Source organism: Tamandua tetradactyla, chromosome 7 (assembly GCF_023851605.1).
Source record: "Tamandua tetradactyla isolate mTamTet1 chromosome 7, mTamTet1.pri, whole genome shotgun sequence".
In the NCBI taxonomy this organism is placed as follows: Eukaryota; Metazoa; Chordata; class Mammalia; order Pilosa; family Myrmecophagidae; genus Tamandua; species Tamandua tetradactyla.
In genome coordinates, this window is record NC_135333.1 from 169,483,713 (window position 1) to 169,499,614 (window position 15,902).

Genomic DNA, 15,902 nt, shown 5'->3' on the forward strand with positions numbered 1-15,902 from the left:
AACTAGTTATTCATTAATATTTGGGAGAAGGACTGAAATACCATAGAGTAACATCTCATTTAGAAATTAGTTTCTAAAAATCCAGAGTGGTTCAACAGCACCCCTAACCTTGTCTGCAGCTGTGAAAGATAGCATTACCTGAAACAACTGTTAAAAACTCTGAAAAAGGGATCAGACTTCAATTGGAGTTACAAATGGAACTGATCTGAGTAGGGATAAGGTAAATCTGATTAACGGATAAAGGATGATACCGACTATATTTTAAAATGTCAACTTCTATGTGAGACCCAAGGAAGGGATGTTTATTTGGTACAAAATCTATATTTTCAGTAGCACACTATCTAATTTAACTTGTATTGTCAGTTTATTCAAAAAACATAATTATATGGAACCCTGAATCGGGAGTGAGATCTTGTTTTGTACAGGCTGGCGTGAAGCTCCGATATATTCCAGAGTAAGCTGGGCAGAAGACAAAAAAGTCTTTGCAAAATCCCCTTGAGTGACCAGGGAAAAGGTGGAAATATTAAATCCCTCACCTGGGGAAGATCTGATATTCCTGCAAGCATTGGAGATGGTCAATTTGATAGAACAGGCCCTTGATCTTGGGGTTCACCCTTCTGAAATTTATTCCTGCAAAGGAGAAGCTAAACCTACTTATGATTATGCCTAAGAGTCACCCCCAGAGAACATCTTCTGTTGCTCAGATGTGGCCTCTCTCTCTAAGCCAGCTCTGCAGGTGAACTCAATGCCCACCCCTCTGGGGTTTAAATCTCCCTGACAATGGGGGTCACGACTCCCAGGGATGAGCCTGGTCCTGGCATCATGGGGATGAGAAAGACTTCTTGACCAAAAGGGGGGAAAGAAATGAAACAAAATAAAGTTTCAGTGGCTGAGAGATTTCAAACAGTTGAGAGGTCATTCTGGAGGCTATTCTTATGCGTTATATAGATGTCCCTTTTCAGTCTGGGGTGTATTGAAATGGCTAGAAGGAAATACCTGAAACTGTTAAACTATAATCCAATAGCCTGATTGCTGAAGGTGACTGATAACTATCAAGTCTTTGAGGTGTGAAAGTGTGAGTGTGAAAACCTTGTGACTGACACTGCCTTTATCTAAAATGTGGATAGATGAATAACGAAAAAAAGACAAAAAAATAAACAAATAATGGGGGGGTAGGGGTTATGGGATGTTTTAGATGTTCTTTTCTACTTTTATTTTATTTTTATTCATATTTTTACTGTTTTGGAGTAATTAAAATGTTCAAAAATCTATTATAACGATGAATGCACAGCTTTATGATGATACTGTGATCCACTGATTATACGCTTTAGATGATTATATCTCAATAAAAAAATCATTGAAAAAAAGACAACTACCTGCAAAATGCCTAAAAATGTAGACCAGACTAGAAAATAGATGGATGAATGGCTATGAATGAATACAAAGATGGGTGAATACAAGCAATCATTTTCAAACTATTTTATGGAAACTCATCATGATGCCATGATGAGTCATTATGACTTTTTACAACTTAGGGCATTTTATTTTCACAAAATATAAAATCTTCATTAGAAACATTAGATATGCATGTTGTAACTAATTCAACAACATGTAAGTATACAATTTAGGAAGTGTTAAATCCCCTCAGGAATGTTATGCCTTAGATATTACACTGTTAGTAGTTAATATATATGTGATATATATATATGTACACACTACACACACACACACACCTAGATTTTCCGAACACATACAAATAAATATTAAATATATTTGAATATACATATATGAAGTTGTTTGTACTTTACATACTGTTCTTTAAGCTGTCAATCCTACCAAAATTGCCAGTGTTTTGTCTCCAAGGGCCAAGTATAGATCAGAAAAAGAGTATTGCAAGATCTTCATAGCAATCCTACAAATAAACAAGAATTAGCCTCCCCATTTCAAAGAAGAGGAAGCAGAGGATGAATTACTTGCCCAAGATTATACAGCCAATAAATGGCTGCAAGAATAATAAACAGCAGGCAGGAAAACTACTTAAGCGAATTTGAAAATCACCTCAGAACAGAACCATATATCATACATATTTTGTATCACCCAGGAAGCCAGATGCAAAATTATAAGCAACATGAGGGTAAAATGCCTGTTTACATTATTTACTACTCTACAATTGCATATAACAAAAGGTCAATGAACATTTGTGAGACAAATGGATGCACGAATGCATAAAAGATTAGGCAAATGCGAAGGATAGATAATAAATAAGTTCAGTAGCTTCCTTTGAAGCAGAATGGAAAATGAGAACTCAAGTGAGCAAATTTCAGATAAGAATGATATCAATAATTAATGATACCTTTCTTAACAGTGAAAAATATTGCACAGTAGATAGTATAGAAGTTTATTCTTACTGTGAGAACCTGTATTTTCTAACTTTTTTGTATAAAGGATTCACATGGATTTAAGATCAAACATACTACATACGCAAACTTGAGAAAGTTACTTAATATCTTGAAACTCAATTTTTTCAAGATAAAGTAGAAATTCTTCACAGAATTGTAATAAAACATAAGTAAGATCATGTAAAGTGCTTATCACTGTATCTGGCATGTAGTAGGAGCTTAATAAGTGCTAATTATTATTATCATTATCATTGATAACATACCTCCTGAAAAGATGCAAAATGGAGCCTTTTGATGGCAAAATTTTAGTCCAGTTAGAAGCTACGGAAAGTGACTGCACAAAATCATAAAACCCTAGATCACATGAATGGTTGATGATAAAGCTTAAATGCATTCCCCTGTGAATGCCTGTATCTCCTGCCTTCCACCCAGAGTCAGACAACAGGCATCTGCTCTTCTGAGTGTGTAACAGAAGAAATGTCTACTGATCTAGCTTTCACAGCCACTTTATTAGTTTCTTACTGCCACGGTAATAAATTATCAAAAACTTGGTGGCTTAAAACAACATGAATGTATTCTCTGACCAGTTCTGAGGTTCTGAAGGTGAGAAGCATGAGAAAACTTACAGGGTGTCAGCAGTGCTGCTTCCCTCCAGGGTCCCCCTGCATTTCTCGGCTCAGCACCCTTTTCTTGACCTTCAAAACGAGCAATGGAGCATCCCAACTCTTTCTTTGCTTTCCTGTCATCCCCATTGCCTCCCTCTTTTAGGGCCTTTTTGATTATACTGAGCAACCCTGGACACACCAGCCTAATCGCAAAATCTCAAGAGCCTTAACTTAATCATATCCGCAAAGTTTCTTTTGCCATGTAGAGTAACAGTCATAGTTTCTGGAGATTAGGATGTGAACCAGTATGAAGGGGCCATTACTCTACCTACCCCAAAGATTTATGTCATCTCAAGTGAAAATTACATGAAAAATTCATCCCATCCCAATATCTTCAAAACTGTCACACCATCCTACCATCAAAGCCAAGTCCTATATCTCACCTAAATCTCATCTCCTCAAACACTCTAAATCTCATCATGTAAATTATCTGAATCTGGTATGGTAGGAACCAAATAATTGTGGGACAAAATTCTTCTCTATCTGTGGTTCTGTGAAACTAGAAAACCATTTATCTGCTCTCAAAATACAATGGTGGAACAAGCATAGGACAGCAATTTGGACATTCCCATTAGAAGAGTGAGAAAGGGAAGGAAAAAAGAGGAGATAACAGTAACAAGCATTTCAGAAATCCTCCTGAGCAGATTCCATCAGGTGTCAAGACGTGGGAATGACCTTTATAGTTCTTTGCTCTATACCCTAGGTTCTCAGCTCTGCCGTCTGAGTCATCATTCCTATTTCAAAAAAAGTAGCACATGTTGCCAACTGAGTAGTCTTCTTATAAATCTGCTTTTTCCTGGAAAACTTTCAGGAATCTGACAGCTTTCTTTAATTTCACCCTTTCCCTGCAGCTTCCAAGCCAAGCTCACGGTGTCTCTGCTGATACAACATTGTCAAAAACCTTGTGAGTCTCTTGTGCACACCTCAGGATTCACTCTATTAACCAAGAGGCTCCTCCACAGAGCTTCCCTGGATAATCCTGTCTCTACCCCTGGCTTCTGCTGAGATGTCTCAGGGAATCCATTGTCATAGGCCTAATATCCTCAGAGTCCCCTGCATGACTCAATGATCTGATCACTTTTTGTTAATTTCTTGGAGAGACAGGTACCTCTGTTTTCAGGACCTATCCAGCCTAGGAAACATCTGAAGGGTTAAGCTCTCTGAAAAAATAAATTTACCCTGTGTAACTTTCATAGGAGCTCAGATACAGCCCTGGGTGTTCTCTAGGGTTAACAGGAATGATGCCTGTTGGGGTTTGGCAGACCATGGCAATTAGCACTATGGAGCTGAAGTTTCCATAAGAGCAGCCTCCAGAACAGCCTCTCGGCCCTACCTGAATGCTCTTAGCCACCGATGCCTTATTTTGTTCCATTTCTTTCCCCCTTTTGGTCAGGATGGCGATCTGACCTTTTCATCCTTCTGAGGCACTAGAAAAAGGCTTCCAGCCACACCCTTGGCTCTCTCTCTCTCTCCAGAGCACTTTCCTGAGAGCAAATCACTATGTTTAGGGTCTTTTGCAATCTGGATAGGCTAAGAATTTCCCAAATCATCAAACCCCGGGTTCTTTGTGCTTAAAAGTTCTTCATTCATGTTATCTCTTTTCCGCTCACATTTTACGAAAAGCAGAGTAAGAACCAGCCCACACCTTCAACACTTTGCTTGGAAATCTCAGCTAACTACCCAAGTTCATCGCTTACAAGTCGTTTTCTACATAATTGTAAAGCAATTCTGCTAGGTTTTCTGACACCATATAATAAGTATTCCCCTTCCTTGAGTTTTCAATAACATATTCTTCAATTCCTTCTAAAGTCTTACCAGAAGCACCTTTAACATTCTGTTTATGATGATTTGGGTATTCTCTAAGATGATAAAGGTTTTCTCTACCCCTTTCTCATCTCTTGCCTCTGAGCCCTTACCAGCAGAATCTTTAACATCTATTCTTCTACTAATAGTCTGTTTAATCAACCTAGACTTCCTCTATCACACTTCTCAAAATAATTCCTGTTCAACTTACTGCCAAATTCCAAAGCCATTGCCACATTTTTAGGAATTTGTTGTAATAGCAATACACTTCCAGGTATCAAAATCTGTATTGATTTCTTAGTACCACTGTACCAAATTACCACATATTTAGTGATTTAACACAAATATATTCTTTTACAGTTCTGGATGTCAGAGTTTAAAATCAGCATCATTGAGAATAAATTCAGGGTAATGGTAGGACTTCCTCATGGAGCTGACCTTGCCCTCCTGCAATCCCCTGTAAGGGTGGTTGGGATTACACTGGGTCTCTGGGATAGCCTCCCCCCCATAGTACAGAGCCTTAACTTGAACACAACTGCAAAGTCCCTTTACCATGTAAGGCAACATATTTCCAGGTTCTGAAGACTACACTTGCACGTCTTTTAGGGGACATATTCTGTCTGCTACAATCATGTTCATTATCAACTGAACTGAGTTTAAAATCTTTAATCCATATTTTCAAACAGGTAGTCTTAAGCATTGGCCCTACTTACCCCCAATGTAACAGAGAACCTAGATACGATTATATGTCTGTCTTCCTGAATATCTCATCATTTTCACATTTTAAACATTGGTTCTTCTCAAAGTTTCAGCAAGAAGAAATTCAGCAACAGAATAAGAGTATATATTGAATTATACAAGTCCCAGAGCTGTTAATAATCGAATTATACCTTGACTCATTACTATTGTTCAGAGTATTTGCAAAGTATATAATAGTTTTATTACAGAGGAAAAAAGTTAAACCCCTATCACAAAACTATAATTATTGTGAAGCCAAAAAATACTTAAGCAATCATCTCAATTTCAAGGAAGAGAAAAATAAGGCCCAGGAAGGTTAAGTGATTTATCAAATGATACAAACTCTGCTGTGGAACAGAGGAAGCAAGGTTTTATTTTAAGAATATTTAATGACTAACTATATAGGAATTTGAATGTTCTAACAGGAAATACACAGAAAGTCGCCACATTTACATAAAAAGAATCTCTTAACCTAAGATTCAGGTAGATTTTTATGTGGTAAATGTGAATGATGCAGTTTTCTACATAACCAGAGGAATTTCAGACAAACTTTATCAGAATCATGAAAATGGAGGTATTTTTGCCAAAATGCTACTCACAATAGTCATAAGGCCAAATAAAAGGGATTCTGTCACTGTTGGTCTGATAACTGTTTCTGAGAAAATCCTGAGAGTCCACAGGCCCAATGACAATGTTTCCAGTTTCCCTGGAGACAAGGTAATTAACTCAGTGCTCTGATGGAGCCCTATAAATACTCTGAAATATATGTACGTGGCACAAAATTGCTTTCAAGAAATTTCGTGTATCTGAACTCTTTTTCAGCTAAAAGCATCTAAATAAAATTACACTGTATCCTGTCCACCACTACCTGGCCAATTAGTTCTTTGAAAAACACCAGACCCACTTGCATACCTTTAAAAGGTTTGTTTATTAACTGTAATATGGTTTGTTGCTAACTACAAGGTAAGTAGAATAGTCTTGAAATGGAAACTAAGGTATAAGGACTGTGGAAAGACCAATAAAAATTGTTATTGGTACATCAAGAGGAACTCAAATGAAAGAAAAACTTCTCATAAAACCAGAAAGACTTAAAACAAAAACTATAACTATAATTATAAATATATATATGTTATTATGGTCATGTATATTTCTATGTCAATAGATACCATAACCTTATTGAATTGATCATTTGTAATTGTTGGCAAAGTTTCTCAGAGCTTGTATAGTTGACACAGTCTGACAGTGGGTAAAAAATAGAAGCATAAACACGATGTTTAAGGCTCTCTTGACTGTATAGTCAGGGTACAAATTCAAGTGAAAAGCTTAAAAATCCAACACCAATTTGAGGGTGTATCAAACAGGCAATTTTTCATGGCTATAAAATAAACATTGCTTAAAAATAGCTTTATGTTTTATTTCAATAGACATAATAAATTGTCCTAATAAAAGCAGAAAGAATCAAGAAGAAAATAAAATTTACAGCAGTTAAAGACAAGCACTTTAAGCATTTCACTGAACAAAATTCCATACCCAAACACACAGACGATTTTACATAAATTGGATCACATTTATAGTGCGAATTTGAAATCTGTTTGTTTTGCTCTTTTTCTTCTTGAACAAAAAGCCATTGTTATCTTTTCATGTCAATAAATAAAGAACTACATAACCATATCTATGGCTGCAGAGTACTCTGCCATAACCAATTTATTTAACCAATTCCCTACTGTAAGACATTAATCTCGCTTATGATCTTTTTTGCTACAGTAAACACCGATAAACATATTGTAGTAACCTGTTTATCAACTTGTCCAAATTATCTCTTTAAGGTAAATGTCTACAATTACGCATGCTGGATAGAAGGTATGCATATTTTAATGAAAGAGAGTTTGCCTAACCCTTTCTGAAAACAATTTACCAGTATGAACTAAGACTTTGAAAATATTTTAGTTTGGTCCTGGAGTCTGTCGTGCAGCAGCACTGGGTTTGAAGGGGAGTGGCTAAGGGACAGCGGGGTATGTGCTCACCATGGGGCAGGTCAGATGGTGGCAGGGGAGAATAAAAGCCGCAGGGAGAGACCGGCTGTGGTGGAGCTCCAAAAGGATTCAAGCAGCTGGACTGCAATGCGCAGCTTTTATGGGGATCTAAAGGTAGAGGTGTTGGGCAGGCCACGGTGGCTCAGTAGGTAGAGTTCTCACCTGCCATGCCAGAGACCCGGGTTTGATTTCCGGTACCTGCCCATGCAAAAAAATAAAATAAAATAAAAGGCAGAGGTGGCTGTGAACAGGTAGGTGTGCCAGGCTCAAGGAGAGACTCATCCTGAGCGAGTCCCCCCAGGGGCGAGCCACAGCCTCTCTGTGTGTGAGGAGGGTCATGGGTTCAGATGCCAGGTTACCCCCGACAGTAGGTGGAGGACACTCCCCACTCTGTCCTCGGTTGCTCTGTGAAGCAGGCCAGGGGAACCCACGACACCCTGCAGATGTGATGAGGAGGGGGTGAAGGGCCCCCAGAGGTGCTGACTTGGTTAAGATAAGCATAAGCAGCGGCCCAGAGGGCAAGTTCCCACAGAAACCTGCAGCCACACTGCACGAGAGAGAGAAGGGCATTCAAGTATGTGCTGGTGTCTGGGCACAGCTTTGTCAGGACCCACGTGCACAGGGACTGAGCTGGTTGCACCAGGCACACCCCGGGCCAGCCTCCTGCTCCCTAACATCATGCTGCTGCCCAGACCACGGCCCCGGGAAGCATAGGGCAGACGTGCTAGTGCCCCCAGGGAGGAGGCCACAAGCCAATGCCAGCTCCAAGCTGACCTGGCTGCTTTCCTCGAAGTGGTCACCATACCCATCCGTGATGGTGAAAAACAACAGGCCTGAGGCTTGCCACTGCTTACCCTCACTGCTTCAGCTGTACCCCCATTCAGACACAAATGAAGATCTTTTTTGCATCTTGGGAAAACCTCCTTGGCCTCCTGAGGCCACCCATGGAAGCTTACAGCTGTACACAGGCCATTCCAGCAGCAGACGCAGTGGGCACAGCTCTGAGGGAGAGGACAAGTCTGATGGCAAGTCTTTGTGGAGACTTGAGGAGGTGGGTGGGGGTGCTCTGGGAGAGGAACCAAGATGGTCCTGTAGAGCCTTTGATGCTGTCTGCGGACCACCTGGATAAAGCACTGCACTTGAAAGAGCACAGGCCCAAATGACCCTCCAAATTGCCACATTGTGGGGGTCCCTAGTGCTTCTCAAGTGTTTCCCAAGGCTACATTTCAGAGATTCTGTATCTTTCAGTTCCTCTAACCTCAGAGCCAATGTTACAGTGTCTTTACAGCATCCTAACCATCCAGTCTGTTCTTCAACACTTGTCCCCAACCTAGACAGCGTGCTAGGTCAAGGACATTTTTAACTATTAGAAAGTCCATCCTTTATCTGAGCTATAATGTCTCTCCTTACCCTCCATGTACTGATTTTTGTAGATAATAATGGCAGACCTGTGTGCACATGCACAGTGTGTTAGTAGCTATCAAAATATAAAATTCACAGACCACACTGACTAGTAGTTCTACTTCTAGGAATTAATTCTGCAGGAAAACCCATGCGACTGTATAAAATAAATGCTTAGGGATGTTCACTGGTGAAATGAAATAAGCGTATGAGGATGGCACTGGAATTGCTAAACAAAATGAAAACTACAATGACCACTGTGGGTACTAGAGGGGGAATTTCTGCATCACATGGGGGATTGGGTTTGAGGACCTCAAATATTATGAGCTCTTGTGTTCCCTTACAGAGGAGCATGGAGCAGTGTCTGCGTGTTTATATTATGAGCTCTTGTGTTCCCTTACAGAGGAGCATGGAGCAGTGTCTGCGTGTTTATATTATGAGCTCTTGTGTTCCCTTACAGAAGAGCATGGAGCAGTGTCTGTGTGTTTCTTCTTGCCCCAGGCACAGTGCATGCACTGCCATGGAGACAAGCATAAAATCAGGTCGAGCCGCCACATGGATCCTGAGCTGTTTGGAGCCACCTCTTCTGGTCATGCTGGTGAAGGGGTGAGAACCGAACGTAGCTCCTGTTGATGCATTCATGGAAGCACACACTCTCACAGACACAAACTGCAACACGCAGAAAGGGGCAGGGGCGGCAGAAGAGGTCGTGACAACAAGCACAGCCGCGACTTCAGACTCAGGAGAGGAAGCACAGCGCATGCAGGCGCCTCACCAGACCCGGGGTGGGCACAGCTGGCCAGGCCCTGGCAGGGGCTTCCAACATGTCCTCAAGGGTCTTCACGGTGCTGCAGCAGCTGCCACATGCATGGCCTTCCTTCAGGGGGTACGTCCAGCACAGAGGAGCTGCGGGTCTCTTTCCAGAAGCTCGCAGTGGGATCCTGCACATCGGCCTTGCAAAAGAAAGGCTCCGAAAGCAGATGCATAGATGCCAGAGGCTCCCAACCCAAGGCGGAAGCCCAGAGGGAAAGCAAGGGAAAAGGCAGAACTCCCGGGAGAGGGCTGTCTCCTCACCAAATGACAGGGAAGGATGACTCACATTCTCCTCCAGCACCATGGAGCACTGCGGGTGGGAAAAGGTGTCCTAAAGAAAACTGAGCCTCACCTCAAAGTGTCTAGATTATCTCAAAAAACTGGAAGGGGTGGCAGGGCAAGCTACCACCAGTTCAGGCCCCCCAAGTGAGAGCCCCGGCAGGACTGGTTCACTGCAGCAGAGTTTCAGAGCCCTCCCGAAGTCCTCCAGGAAAAGCCCACAGGGCGCTGAGACTGTGCCCGGCGCGGAAGTGGACATCGCTGGGACTGGGGAGAAATGCGGCATCTGCAATATATATTCCCCAACTCAGAGTCTCTGCTAGAACAGCACACGCTCTACGAAGAGGAAGGGCGCACTAAACTAGCAGCAGTTTATGGCAAGCGCTCAGCTACCCTTAATAACTTTCCCTTCCCTTGATGTTTGTGAGATTAATGAATGGATGGACGACAAAATTAAAAGCTGAAGATCACTCATTCACCAAATATTCTCATCCATTAAGATCCTAAATTTAGAGCCAAAGCAAGTTCTTCCAAAACCTCAAAATAGATAACAGAAACAACCAAATGGGAAGCAGAAAAATATAATGAAGATAGGAAGCAGCATGATATTCTGGGGGGGGAGATGGAGGGGGATGGCCCGGGAATGGAACCCAGATCTCCCGCATGGAAGGTGAGTGCTCTACCACTGAACCATCCATGTGCCCGGAAAACAGCAAGATATTACAGAGTTTCTAAAACTCCCAGTTTTACAAATCCAGCCATGGGTAGGTTAACCGCTTCCTCCTTTGAGTGGTCAGCTTGACCACAGGAGATTACACGTGGGAGATACCTGGTGCGGCGCAGGCAATAACACGTGGTGACTGTTACTACCCCTGTCAGGAGTGTTGAGAAACAAATTTGAAGCCAATCAGTCTTTCTAAAAAGGCCTTCATTTCCCCAGCCCCTTCATTCGTTATCCAACTTAAGCCTTACTTAGCTGCTCGGAAAATAGACTTGACATTTTTAAAAATACTGTATTTATATTTTGGACATATTCATGATATCTAAACAAAGATACCCAATATATCACCCTATAAAAGCAGCTCTATTTATGCTAAATCTGCTTAGTCTTTTCCAATAATTTTAATCCCCTGACTTTAGTTAGAAAATTTTCACGAATTTGAAAGGTGTTGTTCCTGGCAGAAACTTCAATAATCTCATCATACTAGAAGAATAAAATACCATAACAATATTTATTAACATGAACTCCAAAGTGCCCATTTTGCCTGCTCATTCAATTTTAGTGTTCTCCAGGGCAGTAAAACTTCTGGATGAAGCCTGAATAGGCTCCTTTAAAAATCTAGACAAAAACTGCATGTGCATTTTAAACCCAAAAAATAGAGTTTTAGAAGTGTAAGGTCCATAGGATCAGCCAATGTTCTCACTTTGCAAGTGAGAAAGCTCAGTTGAAGAATCTACAAGTGATATATCGCATCATTTCATAATCCAGAACCAAAAAGGTGGTCTTGTCCAACTGGCTGCATTCTCTCACAGTCCTCATGTCCGCCAGCTCAGCACCATGCTTGGAACATAGCAGATTTTTGATAAATGCTTGCTGAATCCAATTAAATCAAGGGTCATAGAAGTGAAATAAATATAATTTATTCCAATCGAATACATTTGGGTGCGTAAAATTTGCATAGCACTACACTAATTGCACTGATCCCAAAAGCTCCTTGAAAGGTAGAGTGGTTTTCATTAGGCCCTGTGTTCACAGTGCTTATGACTTAATGAATTCTAATGGCCTTGTAAGGATGGTTCAGGCCTGAAAAACTTGTCTTCAAAATATGAAAAGGAAACTGAAAATTAATGTGTTCAATTAAATTTCTGAAAAATATTGTTATATTTAGTATTTGTAATTCTTTCATATTTAAAAGCATTTTATAGGTTAAGTTTTTGGTTTTCAAATTCCAAGTATTCAAAATATTACTGAGAACTCACAGCTAATCATAAAATAAATGTACTACTTATACATAAACAATTCCAAGGGCAAAACTTTCACAAATTTACAGTTCTTTAAAAGAAAGTTTTTTTTAAAAAAATGGAAAACATATTCTCTCACCTCTTCTAAACAGACAGTAAGATATACTAAGTAATACAATGAAAAAGATACCCAGAAAATCCTACGTAATAAATAAAAATTTATTTATTTTTTGAACTCAGATAATGAGTTCAAAGTTGTTGCAATTTAAGGAAAAAAATCCGCATTTGATATGCCTCCAGCATCATAATAAATTTAATAAACCATATTAAAAGGAACCAACCATTATACATTAAATGTAATTTTATTGTAAAATATGAATATTTATATACCTGCTAAAGGACACCTGTCTACCATAAAATGTCTACACACATTTAAGAATTAAATTGTATGGTGGGAAAATTTTAAGAAATCGAAGCTGGAAGACTAAAATAATGGATATGTCCCACTCCCGGTTTATTAGAGTAAATCAAGTGAAAAAGGATGCTGCTTCTCAAGTAAACTTATAGATTTAATGGCAGAACAAAATCTCAATAGGGATATTTTTTAAAAACTTAGTAATAGTAATTATAAAATATACATGAAAAATGTAGGCAATCATGTCAGCTAATAGGTTTAATGTAATAATGAAGGATTTTCCCTGGCATATATTACGTGTAACAATATCAAAACTGAGTTATGTGGTTGAGAAAATAAAAATAAAAAAGATTCCAGACATTAATCTAAGACACCAGAATGAAATATAAAGGAACAGAAGGTACTGTTCAGTACAAAGTCGTAGGAAAATTAGATATTGACAAGTAAAAAACAAATATAGAGCTATATTTGGAATTTATGTTAAAAAGAATTCTAGATAAAATGAATCAACAAAAAATAAGAATATGAAAATTATTTCCCAACTACTTAAACTATTCAAATCTGATAGCTGAAAAAAAGTGCACAGTATTACTCGCACACATATACATTCACACAAATTCAGACAAAAGGAGAAGCTGCAGATTAGGAAACATTTTGTAGTAAATGTAACTAGTAAAATATTAGTATCCAGAATATCTAGGGAACTAATAAATTTACTGAGGTGGTATCAGTCCCCACAGAAAAATGGTAGAATGAAAAATGCCTAAACCTTAGTTTTTATAGTGAAAAACCTGTAAACAAAAAGCAATGTACTGAGGGTCCAAGGACAGTTCATTGGTAGAATTCTCACCTGCCATGCAGGAGACTCGGGTTCAATTCCCAGTCCATGCCCTTCCAAAAAAACAGTCAAACAAACAAACAAAAATTCAACAAATGGTTCTGCAATAATGGGGATACTCAAATGTAAAACAGTGAAATGTGACCCTGCCGTACAGCACACAAAAAAAATAAAGCAAAGTACTAACAATCCTAATAAAAATAACAGAATAATAAAAGTAAATTCTTGTAAGCAGATGGAGAATCTGATAAAGTCATAATTATTGATGGCCTTTGATTACTAGAGTGATCTGTTATATAAGAGCCCTAAAACTAAACATATACTTTGTTCCAAGAATTCAACTTTTTAAGATAGAAGGCAAGATAATGATCAGAAAATCCATTTTGACAAAGATGATAATTTTATAAGAAAAAAATGGTAAAAGCATTCAGTTAAGCAGATGAGAGTATATTAATAAAATAAAATTTATTATATGCATTAATTTCCTTTCCCCTTTTCCCAAATATATATGAGGTAAAAATCTATACAAACATGAGCTCTATCTTTTTGGAAAGCCTAGTCCAATACATCTTGGTAAAAATTCTACAAAGCTTAGGATTAACTGCCATGAAGTTCTATTAATAGTTCAAGGTGAAAGCCTATTTTAAGCATTATATGCCAATTTGATTATCTTATTCAGCTTGACACAAGAAATTACTATTGGAATTTGAATGGCTGTGATCAAATTCTCTGCGGCATAGATGTGAAAAATGTGATTTCTTAGACCCAACTGCTTGACATTTGTTACAAAACAGAAAAAAAAAATTTTTAGATATAACACTCTTCTGTCCAGTTACCGTAGATCTTTTATTTTCTGTCATACACTATTTAACCCTTTACCATTGCACTGTCTTTTGTATTAAGTTCTTTTTTCATCTTTTTGCAGAGCTGTTTTCATTGTCGCTTCTAAGTCCTTAACTCTGTTTGAAATATTTTGCTCATTTCTGGAAACTCTCTAAGGGCTTATGGTCCATAACACACAATAGAAATTTGAAGCTGGTAAGAAAGAATTAAAATCGACTTAATAAATAATGTAATAACTTCAAATATTTCAAACTTTTGTCAATATTTTAGTGTTCTGGTCCCATTTTTAGACTGTACCCCAAAATCCTGTGATGCACTATATTCAACACTGTCTCCATTATTCTAAGAAAAAAAATCACTGGGTATGATTTATAAAAGCCCTAGTACAGTTTACTGAAACTATATCTTTAGACCACTATGTATTATTTTAACATAAATTGTGATTTAATTTCAAAACAGCATTCTTTAAAAATGATATCTTTCTAACCACATATATTAAAACCTCATAATTAATATATTAATTACATGTATAACAGTATGAATACAATTATACTGGAACGAGCATTATAATCAAAATAAGACAACCACATTATTACATGAATAACATGTTGCATAGGTACACACAAACACAGCAAGTTACATAATCATTTCATTCACTCTATCTGAAACGACCCTTAACTGAATTACTGAATTTTGTCATTCTTTTTCAGTCAGATAGAAACTAGATTTTCTAGAAGAGAGGGATGGTTTCAGATTTATTTAGGAACATAAGCAACCAGTTTTACATTTGTACCATAACAAAAGCAGACCTTTACCTGTGCAAGAATCGGGAAACCAAGGTTCCTACATCCATTACAGGGGGTCAGGGCTTCCCAGAGCCCAGACGGCCCACAGGAGTTTCCGTCCTCGTCATCGTCTTCCACCTCTCCTGGTGACAAATTTATTGTAGATGATGTTCTCTGCAATTAAATTTATAGTACATAAATATACTATATCAATGTTATTTAGATATATATAACATTATATAAATTGCTTGTGGTATATATTAGCAGGCAAAAATCAGCTTACTGCTAGCCATAGTTATTATGTAACCTCACATCCATTCATAAGCATGCAATTTTCAATTTAATGTTGAAAGTAATAAATGCAAACATGCTTATAAAATAAGATACAAGGTTCCTGGGTTTGGGCACCAAAAGACACAAACAAACAAAAAAGATACAAGGTTTATAATAAAGAACAGGATATGATAATAACCAAAGAAAATATTTAAACAGCAACAAATGAGAAAAACATTATGATTTTCTTTATCAAGAATGTATTTTTAGGAATAAAATTAAGGAAAAAGGCAACCAGAGGAATGACATGGGACTACTTATTGAAATAGGAACAGCTATATAACCCATTTTTTCACAATGTCACTCAAATTGAACTTAATAAAACTTATTGTATATATAACATGGGTAACAGTTTTAAAATTCATAGTGGGTCTTTCCTACTGAATACATATATTTACTTTTGTTACCACCCAAATCCCCCTAAAATGACAGTCAAGGGATTAAAATGGCTGAACCCCAAGGACAAGGAGAACAGGAGTGCTGCCAGCAAAGGAGAGCTGCCCGGTAAACTTCTGCGCAGTGATAAGCAGATGGGTAGGTATTACCAAGCTTCAGGAAAAAACTGAAAGCAAACTGCCTAAAAAAGGTAAGACCA

General features: G+C 38.3%; 1 protein-coding gene across 6 annotated transcripts in view; it reads right to left on the bottom strand.

Annotated features, from left to right (window-relative positions):
• The window catches only part of LOC143642843 (ankyrin repeat and sterile alpha motif domain-containing protein 1B-like), an 887,705-nt gene that overhangs the window by 530,358 nt on the left and 341,445 nt on the right, over window positions 1-15,902 (bottom strand). For all 6 annotated transcript variants that reach the window (XM_077111726.1, XM_077111725.1, XM_077111727.1 and 3 more), the window contains exon 9: window positions 15,005-15,148. In XM_077111726.1, the coding sequence (XP_076967841.1) occupies window positions 15,005-15,148 (144 nt within the window). The remainder of the gene's footprint in view (window positions 1-15,004; window positions 15,149-15,902) is intronic.